The 22,187-nt window shown below is 43.9% G+C and overlaps 1 protein-coding gene across 10 annotated transcripts in view; it reads right to left on the bottom strand.

Moving 5' to 3' along the window:
* Positions 1 to 22,187, bottom strand: part of FRY (FRY microtubule binding protein) — a 310,594-nt gene that overhangs the window by 30,714 nt on the left and 257,693 nt on the right. For all 10 annotated transcript variants that reach the window (XM_075198969.1, XM_075198964.1, XM_075198963.1 and 7 more), the window contains 10 exons: positions 20,904 to 21,089; positions 19,979 to 20,177; positions 17,433 to 17,554; positions 14,680 to 14,867; positions 13,223 to 13,317; positions 10,246 to 10,853; positions 9,433 to 9,530; positions 9,178 to 9,348; positions 7,478 to 7,618; positions 170 to 349 (listed from right to left, as the gene is read on the bottom strand). In XM_075198969.1, the coding sequence (XP_075055070.1) occupies positions 170 to 349; positions 7,478 to 7,618; positions 9,178 to 9,348; positions 9,433 to 9,530; positions 10,246 to 10,853; positions 13,223 to 13,317; positions 14,680 to 14,867; positions 17,433 to 17,554; positions 19,979 to 20,177; positions 20,904 to 21,089 (1,988 nt within the window). The remainder of the gene's footprint in view (positions 1 to 169; positions 350 to 7,477; positions 7,619 to 9,177; positions 9,349 to 9,432; positions 9,531 to 10,245; positions 10,854 to 13,222; positions 13,318 to 14,679; positions 14,868 to 17,432; positions 17,555 to 19,978; positions 20,178 to 20,903; positions 21,090 to 22,187) is intronic.

Here is a 22,187-nt window from a genome sequence, read left to right as displayed (position 1 = left end):
TCACAGATAAGGCCATGGTCGGGAATTGAACTCATAACCCCAGTGCTGTGAGGCAGAAGTGCTAACCACTACGCCACCGTGCTGCCCCATAACCAGTAATAGTTTTATCAGCTACACAGCTTGTCTTGATACCTCCCACAGCAACTTGTGATACATTATAAGGTTATACCTGGGAGACATCAAAGTGGAAATCAAGCGTCTTTCCAGGAAGTTCCTTAGAGGAACTTGTCCACAGTCGACTAATTTCAAGTTTTGTCAAATCCCCATGTTGATAAGCTGGTAACACTAGGCTGGCAGATCGCGATACAACCAACTTCAATATATTGAGCGCCTCTTTCCAGTGGGCACTCTGGGGAGAAAAAGCATAGACACAGCATTAAAACACATCATATATAGGGGGGTTGTTAATTTATGGCCAATTGAATGATCCCCTCTAGCTAATAGCCATCTATATAATGCAGTAACAAACATGACAGTTGATACTTCAAGATTAAGAAGTAGAAATATAGTTCATTGTTTGAACAGTGAGAAGATGCAAGTTATAATTACTTAGGGATATTTATAATTCACTAATAAGAGTTGAGTTAAACAATGTTTTAAATCAGCGGTTCCCAAAGTGTGTGCTGCGACTCCCAGGGCGCTGTCACAGGGGTGCCGCCGTGGCCAGAAAATTAATAATAATAAAAAAAAATAATACTTACCAATCCGGCTGCACCCGGGACCCAGCGTCCTCCTCTCTCCTGTTGCGTCTCACTGGATGCCAGACGTGACGTCATCATGCCCAACATATTCAGTGAGAAGCAACAGGAGAGGAGGAGGATGTTGAGTCCCGGGCGCAGCCGGATTGGTAAGAAAACAGAACACAGAAAAATAGAAGAAAGAAGGCCATGTATGCTAAGTAAAGAAACTGAGGGGCAAAAGAATGAAGGAGGGCACAGAGTGTGTGGAGATGAAGGAGGGCACAGAGTGTGTGGAGATGAAGGAGGGCACAGAGTGTGTGGAGATGAAGGAGGGCACAGAGTGTGTGGAGATGAAGGAGGGCACAGAGTGTGTGGAGATGAAGGAGGGCACAGAGTGTGTGGAGATGAAGGAGGGCACAGAGTGTGTGGAGATGAAGGAGGGCACAGAGTGTGTGGAGATGAAGGAGGGCACAGAGTGTGTGGAGATGAAGGAGGGCACAGAGTGTGTGGAGATGAAGGAGGGCACAGAGTGTGTGGAGATGAAGGAGGGCACAGAGTGTGTGGAGATGAAGGAGGGCACAGAGTGTGTGGAGATGAAGGAGGGCACAGAGTGTGTGGAGATGAAGGAGGGCACAGAGTGTGTGGAGATGAAGGAGGGCACAGAGTGTGTGGAGATGAAGGAGGGCACAGAGTGTGTGGAGATGAAGGAGGGCACAGAGTGTGTGGAGATGAAGGAGGGCACAGAGTGTGTGGAGATGAAGGAGGGCACAGAGTGTGTGGAGATGGAGGGCACAGAGTGTGTGGAGATGGAGGGCACAGAGTGTGTGGAGATGGAGGGCACAGAGTGTGTGGAGATGGAGGGCACAGAGTGTGTGGAGATGGAGGGCACAGAGTGTGTGGAGATGGAGGGCACAGAGTGTGTGGAGATGGAGGGCACAGAGTGTGTGGAGATGGAGGGCACAGAGTGTGTGGAGATGGAGGGCACAGAGTGTGTGGAGATGAAGGAGGGCACAGAGTGTGTGGAGATGAAGGAGGGCACAGAGTGTGTGGAGATGAAGGAGGGCACAGAGTGTGTGGAGATGAAGGAGGGCACAGAGTGTGTGGAGATGAAGGAGGGCACAGAGTGTGTGGAGATGAAGGAGGGCACAGAGTGTGTGGAGATGAAGGAGGGCACAGAGTGTGTGGAGATGAAGGAGGGCACAGAGTGTGTGGAGATGAAGGAGGGCACAGAGTGTGTGGAGATGAAGGAGGGCACAGAGTGTGTGGAGATGAAGGAGGGCACAGAGTGTGTGGAGATGAAGGAGGGCACAGAGTGTGTGGAGATGAAGGAGGGCACAGAGTGTGTGGAGATGAAGGAGGGCACAGAGTGTGTGGAGATGAAGGAGGGCACAGAGTGTGTGGAGATGAAGGAGGGCACAGAGTGTGTGGAGATGAAGGAGGGCACAGAGTGTGTGGAGATGAAGGAGGGCACAGAGTGTGTGGAGATGAAGGAGGGCACAGAGTGTGTGGAGATGAAGGAGGGCACAGAGTGTGTGGAGATGAAGGAGGGCACAGAGTGTGTGGAGATGAAGGAGGGCACAGAGTGTGTGGAGATGAAGGAGGGCACAGAGTGTGTGGAGATGAAGGAGGGCACAGAGTGTGTGGAGATGAAGGAGGGCACAGAGTGTGTGGAGATGAAGGAGGGCACAGAGTGTGTGGAGATGAAGGAGGGCACAGAGTGTGTGGAGATGAAGGAGGGCACAGAGTGTGTGGAGATGAAGGAGGGCACAGAGTGTGTGGAGATGAAGGAGGGCACAGAGTGTGTGGAGATGAAGGAGGGCACAGAGTGTGTGGAGATGAAGGAGGGCACAGAGTGTGTGGAGATGAAGGAGGGCACAGAGTGTGTGGAGATGAAGGAGGGCACGAGAGTGTGTGGAGATGAAGGAGGGCACAGAGTGTGTGGAGATGAAGGAGGGCACAGAGTGTGTGGAGATGAAGGAGGGCACAGAGTGTGTGGAGATGAAGGAGGGCACAGAGTGTGTGGAGATGAAGGAGGGCACAGAGTGTGTGGAGATGAAGGAGGGCACAGAGTGTGTGGAGATGAAGGAGGGCACAGAGTGTGTGGAGATGAAGGAGGGCACAGAGTGTGTGGAGATGAAGGAGGGCACAGAGTGTGTGGAGATGAAGGAGGGCACAGAGTGTGTGGAGATGAAGGAGGGCACAGAGTGTGTGGAGATGAAGGAGGGCACAGAGTGTGTGGAGATGAAGGAGGGCACAGAGTGTGTGGAGATGAAGGAGGGCACAGAGTGTGTGGAGATGAAGGAGGGCACAGAGTGTGTGGAGATGAAGGAGGGCACAGAGTGTGTGGAGATGAAGGAGGGCACAGAGTGTGTGGAGATGAAGGAGGGCACAGAGTGTGTGGAGATGAAGGAGGGCACAGAGTGTGTGGAGATGAAGGAGGGCACAGAGTGTGTGGAGATGAAGGAGGGCACAGAGTGTGTGGAGATGAAGGAGGGCACAGAGTGTGTGGAGATGAAGGAGGGCACAGAGTGTGTGGAGATGAAGGAGGGCACAGAGTGTGTGGAGATGAAGGAGGGCACAGAGTGTGTGGAGATGAAGGAGGGCACAGAGTGTGTGGAGATGAAGGAGGGCACAGAGTGTGTGGAGATGAAGGAGGGCACAGAGTGTGTGGAGATGAAGGAGGGCACAGAGTGTGTGGAGATGAAGGAGGGCACAGAGTGTGTGGAGATGAAGGAGGGCACAGAGTGTGTGGAGATGAAGGAGGGCACAGAGTGTGTGGAGATGAAGGAGGGCACAGAGTGTGTGGAGATGAAGGAGGGCACAGAGTGTGTGGAGATGAAGGAGGGCACAGAGTGTGTGGAGATGAAGGAGGGCACAGAGTGTGTGGAGATGAAGGAGGGCACAGAGTGTGTGGAGATGAAGGAGGGCACAGAGTGTGTGGAGATGAAGGAGGGCACAGAGTGTGTGGAGATGAAGGAGGGCACAGAGTGTGTGGAGATGAAGGAGGGCACAGAGTGTGTGGAGATGAAGGAGGGCACAGAGTGTGTGGAGATGAAGGAGGGCACAGAGTGTGTGGAGATGAAGGAGGGCACAGAGTGTGTGGAGATGAAGGAGGGCACAGAGTGTGTGGAGATGAAGGAGGGCACAGAGTGTGTGGAGATGAAGGAGGGCACAGAGTGTGTGGAGATGAAGGAGGGCACAGAGTGTGTGGAGATGAAGGAGGGCACAGAGTGTGTGGAGATGAAGGAGGGCACAGAGTGTGTGGAGATGAAGGAGGGCACAGAGTGTGTGGAGATGAAGGAGGGCACAGAGTGTGTGGAGATGAAGGAGGGCACAGAGTGTGTGGAGATGAAGGAGGGCACAGAGTGTGTGGAGATGAAGGAGGGCACAGAGTGTGTGGAGATGAAGGAGGGCACAGAGTGTGTGGAGATGAAGGAGGGCACAGAGTGTGTGGAGATGAAGGAGGGCACAGAGTGTGTGGAGATGAAGGAGGGCACAGAGTGTGTGGAGATGAAGGAGGGCACAGAGTGTGTGGAGATGAAGGAGGGCACAGAGTGTGTGGAGATGAAGGAGGGCACAGAGTGTGTGGCGATGAAGGAGGGCACAGAGTGTGTGGCGATGAAGGAGGGCACAGAGTGTGTGGCGATGAAGGAGGGCACAGAGTGTGTGGCGATGAAGGAGGGCACAGAGTGTGTGGAGATGAAGGAGGGCACAGAGTGTGTGGAGATGAAGGAGGGCACAGAGTGTGTGGAGATGAAGGAGGGCACAGAGTGTGTGGAGATGAAGGAGGGCACAGAGTGTGTGGAGATGAAGGAGGGCACAGAGTGTGTGGAGATGAAGGAGGGCACAGAGTGTGTGGAGATGAAGGAGGGCACAGAGTGTGTGGAGATGAAGGAGGGCACAGAGTGTGTGGAGATGAAGGAGGGCACAGAGTGTGTGGAGATGAAGGAGGGCACAGAGTGTGTGGAGATGAAGGAGGGCACAGAGTGTGTGGAGATGAAGGAGGGCACAGAGTGTGTGGAGATGGAGGGCACAGAGTGTGTGGAGATGGAGGGCACAGAGTGTGTGGAGATGGAGGGCACAGAGTGTGTGGAGATGGAGGGCACAGAGTGTGTGGAGATGGAGGGCACAGAGTGTGTGGAGATGAAGGAGGGCACAGAGTGTGTGGAGATGAAGGAGGGCACAGAGTGTGTGGAGATGAAGGAGGGCACAGAGTGTGTGGAGATGAAGGAGGGCACAGAGTGTGTGGAGATGAAGGAGGGCACAGAGTGTGTGGAGATGAAGGAGGGCACAGAGTGTGTGGAGATGAAGGAGGGCACAGAGTGTGTGGAGATGAAGGAGGGCACAGAGTGTGTGGAGATGAAGGAGGGCACAGAGTGTGTGGAGATGAAGGAGGGCACAGAGTGTGTGGAGATGAAGGAGGGCACAGAGTGTGTGGAGATGAAGGAGGGCACAGAGTGTGTGGAGATGAAGGAGGGCACAGAGTGTGTGGAGATGAAGGAGGGCACAGAGTGTGTGGAGATGAAGGAGGGCACAGAGTGTGTGGAGATGAAGGAGGGCACAGAGTGTGTGGAGATGAAGGAGGGCACAGAGTGTGTGGAGATGAAGGAGGGCACAGAGTGTGTGGAGATGAAGGAGGGCACAGAGTGTGTGGAGATGAAGGAGGGCACAGAGTGTGTGGAGATGAAGGAGGGCACAGAGTGTGTGGAGATGAAGGAGGGCACAGAGTGTGTGGAGTTGAAGGAGGGCACAGAGTGTGTGGAGTTGAAGGAGGGCACAGAGTGTGTGGAGTTGAAGGAGGGCACAGAGTGTGTGGAGATGAAGGAGGGCACAGAGTGTGTGGAGATGAAGGAGGGCACAGAGTGTGTGGAGATGAAGGAGGGCACAGAGTGTGTGGAGATGAAGGAGGGCACAGAGTGTGTGGAGATGAAGGAGGGCACAGAGTGTGTGGAGATGAAGGAGGGCACAGAGTGTGTGGAGATGAAGGAGGGCACAGAGTGTGTGGAGATGAAGGAGGGCACAGAGTGTGTGGAGATGAAGGAGGGCACAGAGTGTGTGGAGATGAAGGAGGGCACAGAGTGTGTGGAGATGAAGGAGGGCACAGAGTGTGTGGAGATGAAGGAGGGCACAGAGTGTGTGGAGATGAAGGAGGGCACAGAGTGTGTGGAGATGAAGGAGGGCACAGAGTGTGTGGAGATGAAGGAGGGCACAGAGTGTGTGGAGATGAAGGAGGGCACAGAGTGTGCGTTTTAAAAAACTTGTTAAGTTGTTGTTAAAAAACTAAAACCTTAATAAAAACACACGTAGGACAGAAAGAGGCTGCACAATACTTGAATAATCTACAGACCATGTATGTTACGCAGCATAAACAGAGACATGTTAAAGGCTCCTACTCTCTGTGCCACAATCCATAAAGTACACCCTCTGAGGATGTTTTCGGTGATGAATAAGCAAAAATAGGCCCAAAAGGGCCCAACTAATACCCCATGTCTAATAATTTATTAGACTCCTTTTCTAGCAATTGAATCTGGATCTCACCTTTCCTGCAGAAGCGTCACATTCAGGGGGTCAAGAGTATAAAGACCCCTGCATCATATGACCCAGTTATTCACCCTACTGTAATTACCCAATGACATCTGCTTGGTGGCCCACCATAGGGACTGGACACATGCAGTTCTTTATATAGTGGCTTTGATTAATTATAACCCATAGTGAGTCAATTATTACACCACCATTATTCTTCTTGGATTGGATATGAACAGCCCATCCTATAAATATTTGGCCATCTATGCACTGGACCAGCTGGAATTACAGGACACCTCCATATGTTTACTGTATCCTCTGCTTTCTATTAGTGTATAGAGCACAAATCTTAGCTTAAATAGTAGGACAAATGTTTTCCATTATAAACAGCAATACCAGAGATGGGCATAAAACTGGACCCACTTTCTGTGTAGAAAACCCCCCGAATATTTATAGTAAATATAAAAAGTTGGTAATTTCTAGGCGCTTTCACCTCTTCCAAATTTATGCATGCAAAAGGAACACAGAGATAGCAGTAGTGCGAATATGTAACAGCAGCAGGACACAATAAGAACACAGCAGCCCTGCAGTCTAAATAATCCAAGCACAATTCAGAATAAACTCAATGTGACTGCACTTCATACAGCCAAAACTGAGCCAAACAATAAACCATCTCTGTGGCTGATAATTCCAAAGCGTAAAAGAACCAGCACCACAATGTCTCCGATTAGAGGAGAATCCAGGGAGCAGCTACACCAGGACAGGATGTGGATGTTGTTCATTCTATGAAGCCTGCAATTACTATAGAGCAGTGTAGTCTCCTCATGTTGTAAGTCGGGTGTGTGTCTGCACCTGGGTCCCGTGTGTGGATATAACAGGATTATGTCAGTAATGATAGTGGGTGACATGTTGCCCACCACAGCTTCCTCTAGGCCTCAGACACTCTAAGGACTGGAATACCCTGTACAAAATAGTTGTTAGATTAGTTTTGACAACTACTTTGCTTCAATGGTCATTCTGTCTGTCCGTATGTACTTAAACTGAGTGTTCCCACTTACACCAGGGCATCGCTCAGTTTGTATGTGGTATGTACAACTGAGTGAGTGAAGGCATTAGACACTTACATATTCGGATCTCATGCCACTTATGTCACTAGGAAGCAAAGCAAGTTGTGAGCATGCACAGCTCTTCCTGTGAAATATATAAGGGCAGAACCATCATACAGAGCACTCCATGCACATGTATTACAGCACACTGTGGTCTTTCATATATACCTGTACGTATTTTTCAATCGTCTTTAGCACTTCCATGTTGAACTGTTTGCCAGGAATGACTGACATGTCCATATGGCTGAGCAGACTGTATATAATTTGCAGAAGAGACTGTTGCATGCTGGGAAGGCCTTTCTCTAATAACTGGAGAGAGAGAGATAATGTAAGAAGGGAAGAGAAGCAAAATAATAGAATATATTGCATTGACACATAAAATAATAAAATAAAATAAATCTCTGGCTATGACCCGGATTAAATTGTTCGCTAACCACAGTTACAAGTAGAACGGTACATATAAGGTGATGCATCAGACCATTCAAAGCCTTGGGCAAGTAGATAAAAAGTTGAAAAATAATTCCCAAGGTACCGTTAATGTGAGAAACTCCCACCAGCCAGGAGACAGCCTATAACAAACTCTGTCAGAAGAAAGTCAACTCGAAGCTCTCACCCCAAACGACCAACTCCGTTCCACCCTAGTTCCCATTCATGACCAGAATTGTCCAACAGTTACATCTGTAAATTGAGGTAATTACCATCTGCCGCATTCTCTAAGTTCCCCATCCTTCTAAACTACTGTTCAATGTTTTATTCATTAATTGTATATTTGTAGCTAGTCTGGAGGTTTTATTACAAACATGATTATACAGTTTGATATACTATTTGTTGAAAAAAAACTTTAAATACAATTTCTAAAAGGCGAAGTCTAACGGAGCTCAGAGATGATGCTGGCTAGCTCCAAGATGCCCAACAGTTCGCAGGGTCTCCATGCTTTTGGCGGGCCCACCCCGGTTACCTGGTTCCGATAGAAATGACACAGTGGCAATATTGTAGCAATTCTTCCCACACAAATCAACCTGACAGCCTTGGCTCAACCAATCATCTACTCAAGTGGTCTTTTATCCCCCACAAATTTCCCCCCCACTTCCGGGGGAAGGTCAACTCAGTTGGGGACAGGCAATTGGCTTGCCAGTGGCTAAGGCACTTGGAAATGGGCTTGATCAGGGGTATAGTGAAGGGATCGCTCCCCAGGATGGCACCAAAGTGGATAGGATGGAGATCTGTTAAGACAGAGAATAGAGACACAGAGCCAGGATAAGATAGTGGGGGCTATGCACATGCTTACAGAGATGTGCTTAACCCCCTGGTGGATTTTGTGCCTGTCAAAAGAGGAGCAATCAGGTTGGATCACATTGGATAATTGTGGGAGGAACACACTTCGGGCAAACTGGACTAAAAAAAAAAAGACCAAAAAAAAAAAAAGACATTTAAAACCCAAAAAAAATTTCCCGACACCTGCAAAAGAGATCTTAACATAACAGAATAGCTATTCTATCTAAGGCAATGCTGTCAGTTGCATATTCCTACTAGGTACATGTATATCTGTCTTAAGTCTTATAACTTCTATACCAAAGAAAATGATATAGTTGTTACAGATACTGACACCTTCCACCCAAATGTTGGAGCTATGGCTCTTGTCTTGATAGGACAAACCTCTGAACCAGTTTCTGCTTTCTCCTGTCCTTGATTTCCCACTTGTTTTTCTTGATGTATTTACTTATTTTGTTGGCAAGTTATTTTTCTTGCATACTGAATAAAACCTGGGTAAGAATGTAAGTAATAAAATGCACAAATAAACTGTACTAGAACGACCAACTGTACTAGAATAAAGTCCCCACATACACTAAATACTCCTCGGGCATTACCTCGGCTAAGTATGTCACCATACTGATCGTAATGTTGGCAAAGGCTTCATGCAGATATCGGCACACCACATTCACCCACGTGGAACAGTCCCTGGTGTAGCTGTGCGTCTTGTACAGGGTCATGACGTGGGCCAGGTTGGAGAGCTTGGGGTTCTTCTCTTCAAGGCACACCTAGTGAAGAGGACAGGTTTATTGGATTATTATGACAGATCGCTCTGGTATGGAATAGGAGATACTGGTAATCTTAAATCCAACCTGTGCAATCCTCTCAGCTACTTCCTTACAGAAATGGTTTGGGCTGTCAAAATGCTGGATTAGGTGAGGAAGTAAACACAAGATATTCAGAGGAAATCCTGCAAACAAAGAATAAATATAGGAGTTATTGGATTTTAAACAGGATTCACATATACTCCTATCATAATGTCCAACTGTCCCCTCATTTTTTCCGTTGCTTTTGAAAGTGGATCACTATCAGAGTATGAATGTTATGATGATGTTATAATATCCACAGTATGTGGATACTTGTAAAGTCTCAATGTGTCTCAGCATGAGATACCCAAACCTCACCTGTGCCACTTACAGTATCTATACACACACTGGCTGCTTCTATGCAGATTGTCCTCTGTATTTCCATTGTCTTCACTAACATCTTACGTCAACATTCCACAGCCCAAGTAAAGAAATCCACTAGACTCTGCTGCATGGAGTCCAGGTCAGAGCATGGAAGCATGTATATAATTGCATCCTACTGTTCACTGCAGCCTGGATCCAGTCACACCTTTTCCATATGTGCGACCCCTTGTGTATTTTTGCATAGCACACACAAGAGTTCCTTAGTCAGTATTATACTTTGCTTATAGAGCGCTGACATATTACACAGCATTGTAGATTGAGGGAATCAGGATACAAATAAATTACATACAGTAACAGGAAACAGAAGGCAAAGATGGCCCTGACCAAAATGAGCTTACAATGGCAGAAGTTTGGTATCGTACAGAGTAGGAATGACCCTAATCGCAACACAAGGTGGGGAGAGGGAGAGGAAGAGAGGAATACACACATATTTACCTATGACCTGTGATGAATCCACCATGGAGACACGAGAAACGGGAGTGAGCGCACTGAAGAGGTGAAGGGTCAAATCTGTTGTTGTGAGAGACGTGAACCCTTTAAGAAGAAGTTGCTGTAAGCCGGAGAAATCTGCCCATTTTAGCTGCCCCTGCAGCTTCTCCAGCTTCTCTCGGTTTTCAGACTTGTCCAACGGCAAATGAGTCAAAAGTTTGTTCAACAGTCTCAGTGCCATCAAATATTCAAACTCAAAGTCTGATTCCATTAGGGCAACAGCCACCCAGAATATGGTGGCCAGCAGGTTGGTGGGATTATTTATGTGAGAGGGATCGCTGATGTTGTCTTTCAGTGAAGATGAACTCCTGGTTTTTGGAGAGAATCCCTGCTGAGTGCACGCTTGAATCCTGTCCAGGGTGGCACTGCGGGGAGGGTCTGAGGACTTGTCCACTACACCAAACTTTTTAGGAACGGAGAAACTCCTCTGGTGTCGGCTACGCTCAGCGGTGGTGGTATTCACGCCAATTACCCCAGAATTAATGTTCAGCTGCCCAGTGCTTTTTCGGTTTGCTGTTAACTTTGTATTTGAGTTCAGATCGGGAGACGACGACCTGTACATGATAACAATGCATTGATAAAGAATGAGTGTCGTGTCATATGTAATACACAAGAGTGCAGTTTGTGCATATATTGAGAAGATTTGTATTTTTGTATATCCAATCCATCAGTGGTAGCTGACATATTTGGGACAGATCTGACATGTTTAGAATCAAAGCTGAAAAGTCTTTCTATAAACAGGAAACCAAACTATTGCCTCGTAAGCAAACTAAATAAGTGACCACACAAACATGTTGAATGCTATTAGCACACCACAACCCTCACTCATTATACAGAGGGAGAGTGTTTTATTTATACACCTGGTACTCTGTGTGCTTGCTGCCAAGCGTGCGGAGAACACCGTCTGCCGCTAGCTACACCACACTCGCACAGTGGCTAATACAGTGTCATAACACACTGTCGATATTAGGGAAACCAATTATTCCAGTTAACAGCAGAAGGGTTTAAGGGCAGCAAAACATTTAGGAATCTCACTATCATTTTCTTGTCACAAAAGGTCTCAATGAGTGAGTTCTATATCACTTGTATAGTAGGTTAAACAATCATTGTGGTGACAATATCTGCCTTATCTAATATACAGTAAACAAATGCTTAGTTTGTCAGTCTTAATAGCTCACTAGTAACTATATTAAACCCCTCCGTTGGTTATATATCTGATCAGAGGGGTGTATAGCAACATAGGAAGTTGTAATTGATGGTTACTATGCACTTGTCTTGTTCATTTACACATTCATGAAGAATAAACAGGTCAAGCGTAATTTGTGCAGAGACAGATGTCATTTGATTCTTTAATGCTGTAATAAGAAAGCTTTATATCATCCAATCCAAATGGAGATGAAATGGAAATGACATTTTGAAGATTAATAGGACAGCAGAATCAGCTTTTCCGCTAAGCTTTATATTTACTGAAACCAAAACAAAAATGTGAGTGATATAATACCTAGTCATCCGTCTTGCCGTTGCATAAAGGAAATGCACCACACTGTTTATCATTGCTAATTCTCCTTCCTACGCATTATATAGTGCATTTGTTATACACGTGTCAGACTAATGGACACACAATACTAAGCATTAAGCCACAGCAAAATCCATTTGCTAGCAAAGCCTGACAAGAGTGTTTGAGGAATTCATTTGAAAACGCTGGGATTAGGTAACATTAAAAATACCCAGGGCGATTGCTGCCTATTGGTAGGACTAATACACACACGAAAAGATCTAAGTGGTGTGGATAAGCGTGCTTCTCCAAAATTTACACCACCCTTCGACTGATTATGCCATGCTGTGTTTTTGCCATGCATTATTCCTTTGATTTAGCCATCGGTGTCTATTATACACTTTCATTACCAGAACAGTAAATACATTTGCCCCAGCGTCCCACTTATCATACAGATACCAATTGTAGATCAACAGTGTCTAACAGATTATATAGTTCTAATGTACTGGACATTGGGGCTGTATAATATTATATATATATATATATATATATATATATATATATATATATATATATATATATATATATATATATATATACACGTATACATACATATACATATACATACACATACAGTGAAACTGTAGAATATGTGGGAGGAATGTATTTATTATTCTGGTCACGTGAATGTATAATAAACTGATCACAGGGGCTAAACCAAAGAGGAATTACCCGGATGAATAGGAACGTAGTATAAAGCGAGGTGTGGTATACATTTTGGGGTAGCATGCGGTCTATGTCCACAATATTTTGTAGCCCCAGTGTCTGGCATTTTACAATACCCCAGTAGCCAGTAGATCATATAAGTACCATAGCTCAAAACATTTGAGTACCAAACTTCAGGTCAAAATTTAAATATGCCCCTGACCTGGCAAAACCACACCCAGATCTGCCCAAACCACGCCCATATTTATTTTCAGCCTGAAAACCATGATTGGTGGGGAGATATGAGACGATCTATATATCCCCTGGCTAAACATGTTATAAAGGGCTAATAGGGGACTTATCCTCAGTTAATGATAATGTCTGACGTTCCTCCGGGACATTTCTGACAAAATAAAAAGTTACACTGGAAAAAGACGACCTATTTAGCGAAATAATTCAAGTAGGACATATACTGTAACGCACAGCAATCAAATATCAACTTTCATTGTTGTACTATTTGTCCCATGTTGTTTTTGTACTTATCTTATTTTCAATACACAATACCTACATAGCGATAATACACATTCTGCATAGGGAAACATGTCAGGAGTAATGTGACTAAATCGCCCAATCAGTGCGCAGCAATGTTCCCAGTATGATAGGAAAACATTGAATTGTCCAATCAGTGTGCAGCAATGTTCCCAGTTTGAAGGTAAAACGTACCGGGACAGGACAGCCAGCAGATCACTGTTCTTCAAGCAGTCTGATAAATTATCCACTGCAGCTTCCAGTGTAAGTAGAACTTCCATCACGTAACCCTGCAGACAAAACAAAAACTGTATAAATACACAAGTGATGCTACTAGATGTATAAGCTCCTGTAAATAGTACCTGTATAAACAGAGGATTCAGATGTCATCACTTCAATGCACATTAGGAAAATGAATGTAATAATGTATAGCTTAGTCTTATTAGAAATCGCCTTGCATTTCTGTGACCCGAATAAAAGCCTTTTGCTTATAGTCTTCTCCTTTTATATGGTCACAGATCCCAATCGATTAGATTGGTAATATCTATATAACAGTAGGGAGCACATTATCCCATATATATTTCAATGCATCACACACGTATACAAACTACTTTAGTTTGCTAAAAATAAAAAAAATAAAAAATACCCTAAAGGGGTCATTCTCATTTATTAATAAGTACAGACATTATTAATATGATATACAACATATTGCTCTTTAATATATATTACTATTTATGAACTCCAACGGACGTGAATGCTTAGTGACAAACTCATTAAGAAAACTAAAAAAAAATTTGAATGGTTGTAATACTGAGTACACTTGTCTTATACATTAGACAGGACATAGGAATGTCGATATATAGCGTTTATCTCAATATTAATGGATCTCTTGTCTATAGCTGCCCCTGCTGGGCAGCACGGTGTCTCAGTGGTTAGCACTTCTGCCTCACAGCACTGGGGTCATGAGTTCTATTCCTGACCATGGCCTTATCTGTGTGGAGTTTGTATGTTCTCCCTGTGTTTGCGTGGGTTTCCTCCGGGTGCTCTGGTTTCCTCCCACACGCCGAAAACATACTGGTAGGTTAATTGGCTACTATCAAAACAGTTTCTTTCTGTCTGTGTGTGTGTATTAGGGAATTTACACTGCAAGCTCCAATGGGGCAGGGACTGATGTGAAGGAGTTCTCTGTACAGCGCTGCGGAATCAGTGGCGCTATATAAATAAATGATGATGAATGGGTTAGTTACTGGCTCCACTCACTATACCATTGTTTATTATGAAACATGGGCAAGTTAAACATCTTCCCACTGTATCTACTGCTAATGCCCCGACAGTGACCCCCACCCCTGGGTGGAGATAATGGTGACTGCTGCTCAGCAGAAGCTGAGGCGGAGCCAACGAGCTTGCTAGTTCCGCCTCTGCCGCACAGCGGGCCCCATTATCTCCATGGGCCCCGGTGCACTGCACCTACTGCACCAATGGTAATTCCGCCACTGACCCTCAAAATCACAGAGGTCTCTTCCTATCCATAGTACACAAAATGTTGGGCAACTGGATCTCCCCCACATTCTTATAAATGATCCTTAGCACGATACGATGGTGAAACGCTGCAGAATATGTCATCACTACAACAACATTGGTGTAGGTCATACCTGGATTTCATCTCCATATTCCCCTATAACCTCCACCAGCCTAGAAAGAAGGTCGGATAAGGCATGAGCAGACAGAGGCTGCTTCAGAGCTCTGAGGATCTGGAATGAGCGACCAGCGTAATGTCTGGAAGAGCTGGCGAGAGCGGTCTGTAGAGCCACCTCACTGAGGTGCTGCTCCAAGTGGAACCCTGTGGTACAACACGGAGAAAGAGCTGTCATTTAAAAAACAAGGGAACTTATGTCATTTTCCGCCCGAAACATATTTTTCATTAGGAATTTCCTCTTTTGCTCTTGAACATGTTGTGACTATTTCTTCTTTGTAATACAATCGAATATTTTTAGTACAATTTGACATCTAAGTGCCTACTATTCTATGTATAAATCATATTTCTAAAACATGGCAATTTTTATTACTTCAATTGTTTTTCAAAGTTTAAAGATAAAATAAAACAATGACATCATTTTATCATCACATACCGCCATACACGTACACCAAGCAAGCATAAAATCAGAAATATGCATACCAACATACACGTACATGCGTGTAGGGCAGCTTGTATGTGTACAAACATGGGGCATACATAGACACATACTGCATACATACAGACATGTAGTTATACATTGCCCACTACTCCTTATGCCAGCAGGTGCTCCCATATTGAATTTACCAGCAGTGATTATACCTGCATTGACCAAAGTGACTATACCAGCTATACAACCCCAGTATTGCTCCTACTGATTAAAACCAGCACTGTGCTAACCAAGAATTGCCTCTATGGATACCAGCACTGTGCCTCCCAGCATTGTATATATAGCATTGTGCTCAAGAAATTTCCCTCTAAACAAAACAAATAAACCCCTAGAAATATCCCACTGATACCTACTTGCCAATCACAACCCCATAAAAGGCCCTATTTGCCCCTGCACCATCCACACCTACAACGTGCGCTTCCTGTTTATTGAAACCACACACACATAGTATAAGGCTGCCAAGTTGCACTATACCTCCCTCTCCATTCCTGGTCTCTTGCTGCCATGGCCGCTGTCACTGACTGTGTACGACAAAGGTGACCAAACTCTGTTATCAAGAGCTACCAACAGTTCATGTTTTCAGGATTTGTTTAGGCATGCGCAGGTGAGTTCATCCATTTGGGTCAGTAATTATCCCACCTGTTTCTAGAGACAGAAGTGCTAGATTTACTAAGCTGCGGGTTTGAAAAAGTGGGGATGTTGCCTATAGCAACCAATCAGATTCTAGCTGTCATTTTGTAGAAGGTACTGAATAAATGAAAGCTAAAATCTGATTGGTTGCTATAGGCAACAACCCCACTTTTTCAAACCCGCAGCTTAGTAAATCTAGCCCAGAAATCTTGAAAACATGACCTTTCGGTAGCTCTTGAGGACTGGGGTTGAGCTCCTCTGGTGTAAGGAATCTTTAACTCCGCAATTGGCAAGTAATATTTGTAGCACTACAATGTTCTTTATTGTTATATATTCTCTCTCCTTCTTACAAACTGTTTCAGATAATACTTAAATTCTCTCTACTTAAACTTTAATTCAGCCCTTATTACACTCTGGTCTTATACTGGCACCAGTGTATCACTTTTTGAGCACCGGGAGACTACAAATGGTCAGTTCTCTTATCTGATATCAAACCAGGACAAATAGCGGAAAATAGAGTAGAAGAATTGCCAGTTAAGTACAGTTCCAGGACTTATAAAGTATCCACTCTCTTTAGGATAGAATTTCTTTACAATCGCTATTTCTGGCTATTCTCTCTCTTTATTTCATTCTCATTTGTATACAGTTTAAGCTTCTCCACACTGCTCCCCATGACGGCCACCACTTTTCTCCACAACTCAACGGACCTCTCCCCCCTACCTCTTCCCTGCACGCCCTCACAAGGACCGCTGTCCCCTTCAGCTCACACATCACACTGAAGACCAGTGCTTGGCAGCACAGTTGTAGTGTCCACAACACCGACCAGCCAGCACACACTACACAGCATAATGTCACATTTTATATACCTCTGACAACTCCAATACCAGTCAGTAAACAGTCACTGATAGATGCCAGAAGTGATGACGTGTGCTGGGATGTAGCTGGTCACTGCACTATTCATTCACTGAGTGTAATAACAGCACGACATAACTCCCTCCCCAATAACAAGTTCTCCCGGCCACTGCATGTGCTATTAATAGACAGACTAAGGGTATTAATAGTGCAGCGACCACCATGGATGGGGCTGGAGGAGATGCAGGAGAGGGTGTAAGACCAGAGATCCAGCACAGTTCTCAGCCTGTGATGTCATACAGACACGCCCCCTTTGTAACGATAAATACATGAATTCTCCAACGCAGACTCCTACTGATACAATCTACATTGCTAACAGTACCTCCAAGTGTATATTGTAGTGCTTCATATACAAGATGTATAAAAACATGAGACTAGAGTTCCAGGGCACCATGCAGGATTTATTAAAGGTAATTTAATACACGTAACTAGATGTTTTGCTATATTGAGCATATGATATGATAAGAGAGGACATTTATGAAAACACTTACAAAAAAAAATTAGTGTTGCCCTTAGCAACCAAATTTCAGCTATCATTTTTTCTACTGCAATTTGAAAAATGAAAGCAAACATTTGACTGGTTGCTTCAGGCAACACCACTAATTTTCCATTGTACTAGTTTTCATAAATATCTTGTATGCAAGAACTGCTTTGTGTATTTATCTAGAAACACATATTACCCGACTTAGAGTCTTTAAACACGGACACCACATGTCGCATGAAGTTGGTGAGCTGATCCGCACTCCTGGAATTCTGGTTTTTGGGTGTGATATCTTCATGACACCAAAGCGGACCAAAGGCTCTGAAACCATTAGAACACATACATGGCAGAATTTTAATATATTGTTTTTTTATATTCAGTTTCTTTCATTTCTAACTGTTATGTTTTACCACACTTGTTAATTAGCAGACAATCTTTCCGTCTGTCAATGTAGTTCAGTGTGGAAGATATAAATTCTGAACAGGTCTCTATCTCCGTGTATGTTCCTATACTGTATGTACACCGCAAAATATTGTGACAAATAATTTACAGACAATATTTTTTTTTGCTATAACAAGAGAGCATCTAAATGAAAACCAAATCCAGTATTTATGTAACGTAACCAGCAGGTGGCGGTGTTGAACTCTGTTTGCTTACAACATACCTTCCATGGAGCAGGAAAATGTATCCTAAGCATTTTTCAGATGGCTAAAGTGCCTTGTCATATAATCCATTTAATGAATAAAAACAAATATCAACTTACATTTTTAAAAGCACCCAGTCTTATTAGTACATCATGTACTCGACATTCAAAAATTGCATTTGTTTGCAAAGTTACCTATGAAATGGGGAGCGAATACTGTGACACAAATTATTATGATCCATTGTGAGGTGGTACCCCAGGATCTCCTGCCACTACATGTAACAAGTGACTTAAGCTAGTGTCACACAAGCCCACATATTGAATCTGGCACTTAAAGACCACATTTGAGAGCACACTAACATATGTGCAGGAGGTGCAGTGTCCAATCGCTGCGTTATTTAGTTTACAATAGGTCGCCACACAAAACGAGGTCTTTTTAGAACCATCTTCTCGCAGTCTGGTATAATATTTGCCGTTTGTTGGTTCTTGATGTGAAGTTTATTATTTCTATTATTGCTCTGTAAGCTAAAGGAAGGGCAAGACCATGTGAGATCTGGCCGTAGGAGTCTCAGTCTGCTCAAGTGCAAATAAAATATTGTTTTCTTTTTATAACTGTGGTTCAGATACAGATTTGTATCAGGCAGATACTTCGGTTACTATGTCCCACTGCTGTCATCACCTCAGTGGACAAGCAAATCTGATCAGAGAGGTGATGTACTACAGCCTAGAAAGCACACAGCACAATATACATTTGTATATCTTTGTTTGCTTAGCTCTCTGATATATAGCTATGGATTACAAATTCTATATGTTCAAAATACCATTTCACATTGGCCAGGAACGTAGACCCCGCCAGTTAGTGAATGATGAGGTGCATTATATAGCAGTTTTCTCAATGTCCATCTGCTCAATTTAATAGACAGGATGGCAAACTAGGGTACAATAGATTATTGCACACACACGATGATTAAGTGAAAGATGTTTTAAGAGAGGGCAGTGTTCTGTGCAATATCTGACTGGTTATGTGTCGCTCATAACCAATAAAATACCACCTTGTACCACGCTGAACGCCAGCCTTCCGCCTACCTCTGTGAACACCAGTATTCACCATTGTACACAAGCTATGTGTACAACCTTTATAAAGTGTCTGATGTGTTCAGTCTGAAAGGCAATGATCCATCCCTAATGCAACTTCTGAAACCACAGAGCCATGCTCACACAAGCAGCGCAAAGAGGTTTCTTTGGAAGAATTTTCATCTATTTGACGTCCTGTCCAATTCACATATACACATTTGCCCTATTGCTTGGGGAAGAAGTCTAACTTCAAAACAACATTGCAAGATTCATACGTGATCCAAGTTACCTGCCATCTAACTCCTGTCAAGGCAACCAAGAGCCTCAATCTATAGTAATGACCTGCAGAATTACCAGCCTATTATCCAGGTCAGAGGGATACAAGACCCGAGATGACAGGGGATTGCCAGCGACTAACGCTTGAGGTATATTGCACTATTGTAAGTGCACATATTTTAATGTATTTTTTTATACCATGCATATGATCTACACTGGGCTGTTTTTTGATATTTTCTCCTAGCACTCATCCTTTCCTTCGATTCTGCATTATACCCAGTTGTATGGTAATGCATCAGACTACAGTACTACTTGGCAGCTGGAATTCTGGTTCTCTTATTGAACAATGAGAGTTTATTTTTGGACATCTATTTGGACTATATATGGATACTCATTCTTGTTTGTTATTGTGGGTGGTGCCGAATTTACTACAGGAAAGTAAGAACCTCTCTATAGCTATGTCATACCTCTCTATATTGTCTAAAGTCACCATGGTGGTAGAAATGTTTTTCAAAAGGTCTTTCCATCTTGCGAGAACTGACCATAATAAATATCCACAGTAGTTTATTACTCTTTTCATAAAATACCTTTAATTTACCTTTTAAAAAACAACTGCAATGAACAGAACACAGTGTTGCTCATCATTACACAAACACTGATAACCCCAATCAAAACATGATTTCCTATCACACCAGCCCCATGAAAAATGTGTTTATCTACAGGATATTTATAACTCCTTCCCCTCCGCTCACCTGGTGGTCAGAAATTCGATTAACTTGTTAGCTTTTTCATCAGTCTCAGCTGATGTTTCAACATCCTCAATCTCCTGGCTGATCTGTGGGATGTTCCCGCTGCTTCCTCCCAGACTGATACTGGAGGAGGTTGAGCTGGAACTGAGTCCGGAGTCTGGCACTGGAGACGAATGGTGCTCCCACAGAAAGTCAAACCCTCCTGCAGCAGATAAAGCAGGAATGCAGTCAGTCAGTCTGTCTGCAGCACGTACACAGGCATTTCTAAGGATGTTTTGCTAATTCTGCGTTGCCATGTTGGGTTTTAACATATGAATGTGTAAATGATGTGCATTCAGCCTATTGTTTATTACATCATCATCATCAACATTTATTTATATAGCGCCAGCAAATTCCGTAGCGCTTTACAATTGGGAACAAACATTAATAAGACAATACTGGGTAATACATACAGACAGAGAGGTAAGAGAACCCTGCTCGAAAGCTTACAATCTATAGGACAATGGGAGTTAGAAACACAAGGGCATGTGCTACATCATATTGCACAATGGACCAGCCAGACTGCAAAGGTAAAAGTACTGAGTGTGATGTGTGTGTTGCAATGTTGGTTAGAAGGTTGTTGTCTTGCGTTAGCAGTGTAGAGGATGGTAATAGGGAAATTAAGATGACGGTTGAGGAATATCATAACCTTGTCTGAAGAGGTGGGTTTTCAGTGAACGCTTGAAGGTTTGAAGACTACATACATCTTTTGTCTGCATTTTATGCAACTGGGTCTGTATAATTTACCTGGACATAGAATATGGAAGGCAATTGGACTGCAATGAGGCACATTAATCTGCTAGTCCAGTAGTCACCCTACAGAATGATTTCTGCCCAGGGCCCAATCTGGTCTAAAACCAACCCTATTCAGCAATGAGATGGTAAGTACCTGCGTAAGGGTATTCCGATGGGCAGGACGATTGCACCGTCAGTGTTTTGGCTTCATTCACCTCTCGTGCATGTAGGAGGACAGAGGCAATGGTAGAGAAATTGCTGTTACAGGAGAGAGCGATTAACAGGTGGAGGAGAAGCCTTCTGCTATGTTCAAAAACCTCTGGTCGGTAATGGTCCAGACCTAAGATGGACAAAGGAACATTTGTTTAGTATAGAGAGATTGTGTCTTGGAATTCTAAACAATACTTACTTTTTTCATTCTAGTCTTACTAAATAATCAATATTTCTTATTTTACATCAGAACAGTATGATCTCTATATAGTTTGACCAAATATTGCATTGTGCAGATTTGATAAAGTAATGGGGCTTGGAAAGTATAATGTATTTCCAATGTCCACTCTGTAGTGGAGCCTGATGTACGGATGCTTGGTCATCAAGCTGAAAGCAAAGTCCATAAACATGGGCATTAAACACAGCACAGGCTAGCGAATGAACACTGAATGCACTATAAGTTCCATCCATGCTCCTGTACAGGCTTTATCCAAGATTCACAGGCATAGACCAAGGAGTCAATGCAAAATCACTGATGAGCCTTTATATACTCCGTGTGTATAAATAGCCCAGATGTCACTTAAGATGTTCATGTGTCAGGTTGAGTAATACATGTTTAAAAGTCATTCATGATGAAGCACTAGTTGTAAAAATAATTCTCTCCATGACAAGGTTGATAAAGATCGCTATACAACTACTGATCTGTCTGTAATGACTAATGGAGGCTGATGCCTTTTCCTTTAACAATATAGCTGTAGTCAAAACAATCTCTTAAAATAAAACCTTATCAGTGGTGAACCACAATTTACTGTCTGCTGTAAAGCATAGTGTAAGATTTAATTCCCAGTTGTATTTAGATCTGGTGCTACTTCCTTTAGTAAGAAGCAGAGATAATCTAAATGGCACCTGGTGGCTTGTTAAAAGGTAAGCACTGAGTTATAGGAGTGGGGGATTAAGAAACTAGTTCATTCCTGGTGCCAATGTTCTTATGAAAAAAATAACTAGCATGTTATTTACACGGAACGGACACCTTAGCAGACAGATTCAGTCATCCCATTCTATGACCACAATAAAGCTCCTGGATACAGATAAAGGGGGTTCTCAAAAAGTAGATACTTATTATCTCATTCAGAATATTTGAGCAGCATATCGTCATATAGTATCTGTTGTTCTTGATGAAGGAGTGTTAAGAAGAAATACTAGAAAACGAAGGCGGCTGCTCACACAA

Source organism: Mixophyes fleayi, chromosome 2 (assembly GCF_038048845.1).
Source record: "Mixophyes fleayi isolate aMixFle1 chromosome 2, aMixFle1.hap1, whole genome shotgun sequence".
Classification (NCBI taxonomy): Eukaryota; Metazoa; Chordata; class Amphibia; order Anura; family Limnodynastidae; genus Mixophyes; species Mixophyes fleayi.
The sequence above is the reverse complement of the archived record's forward strand: the minus strand, read 5'-3'. Positions and strand labels throughout refer to the sequence as shown.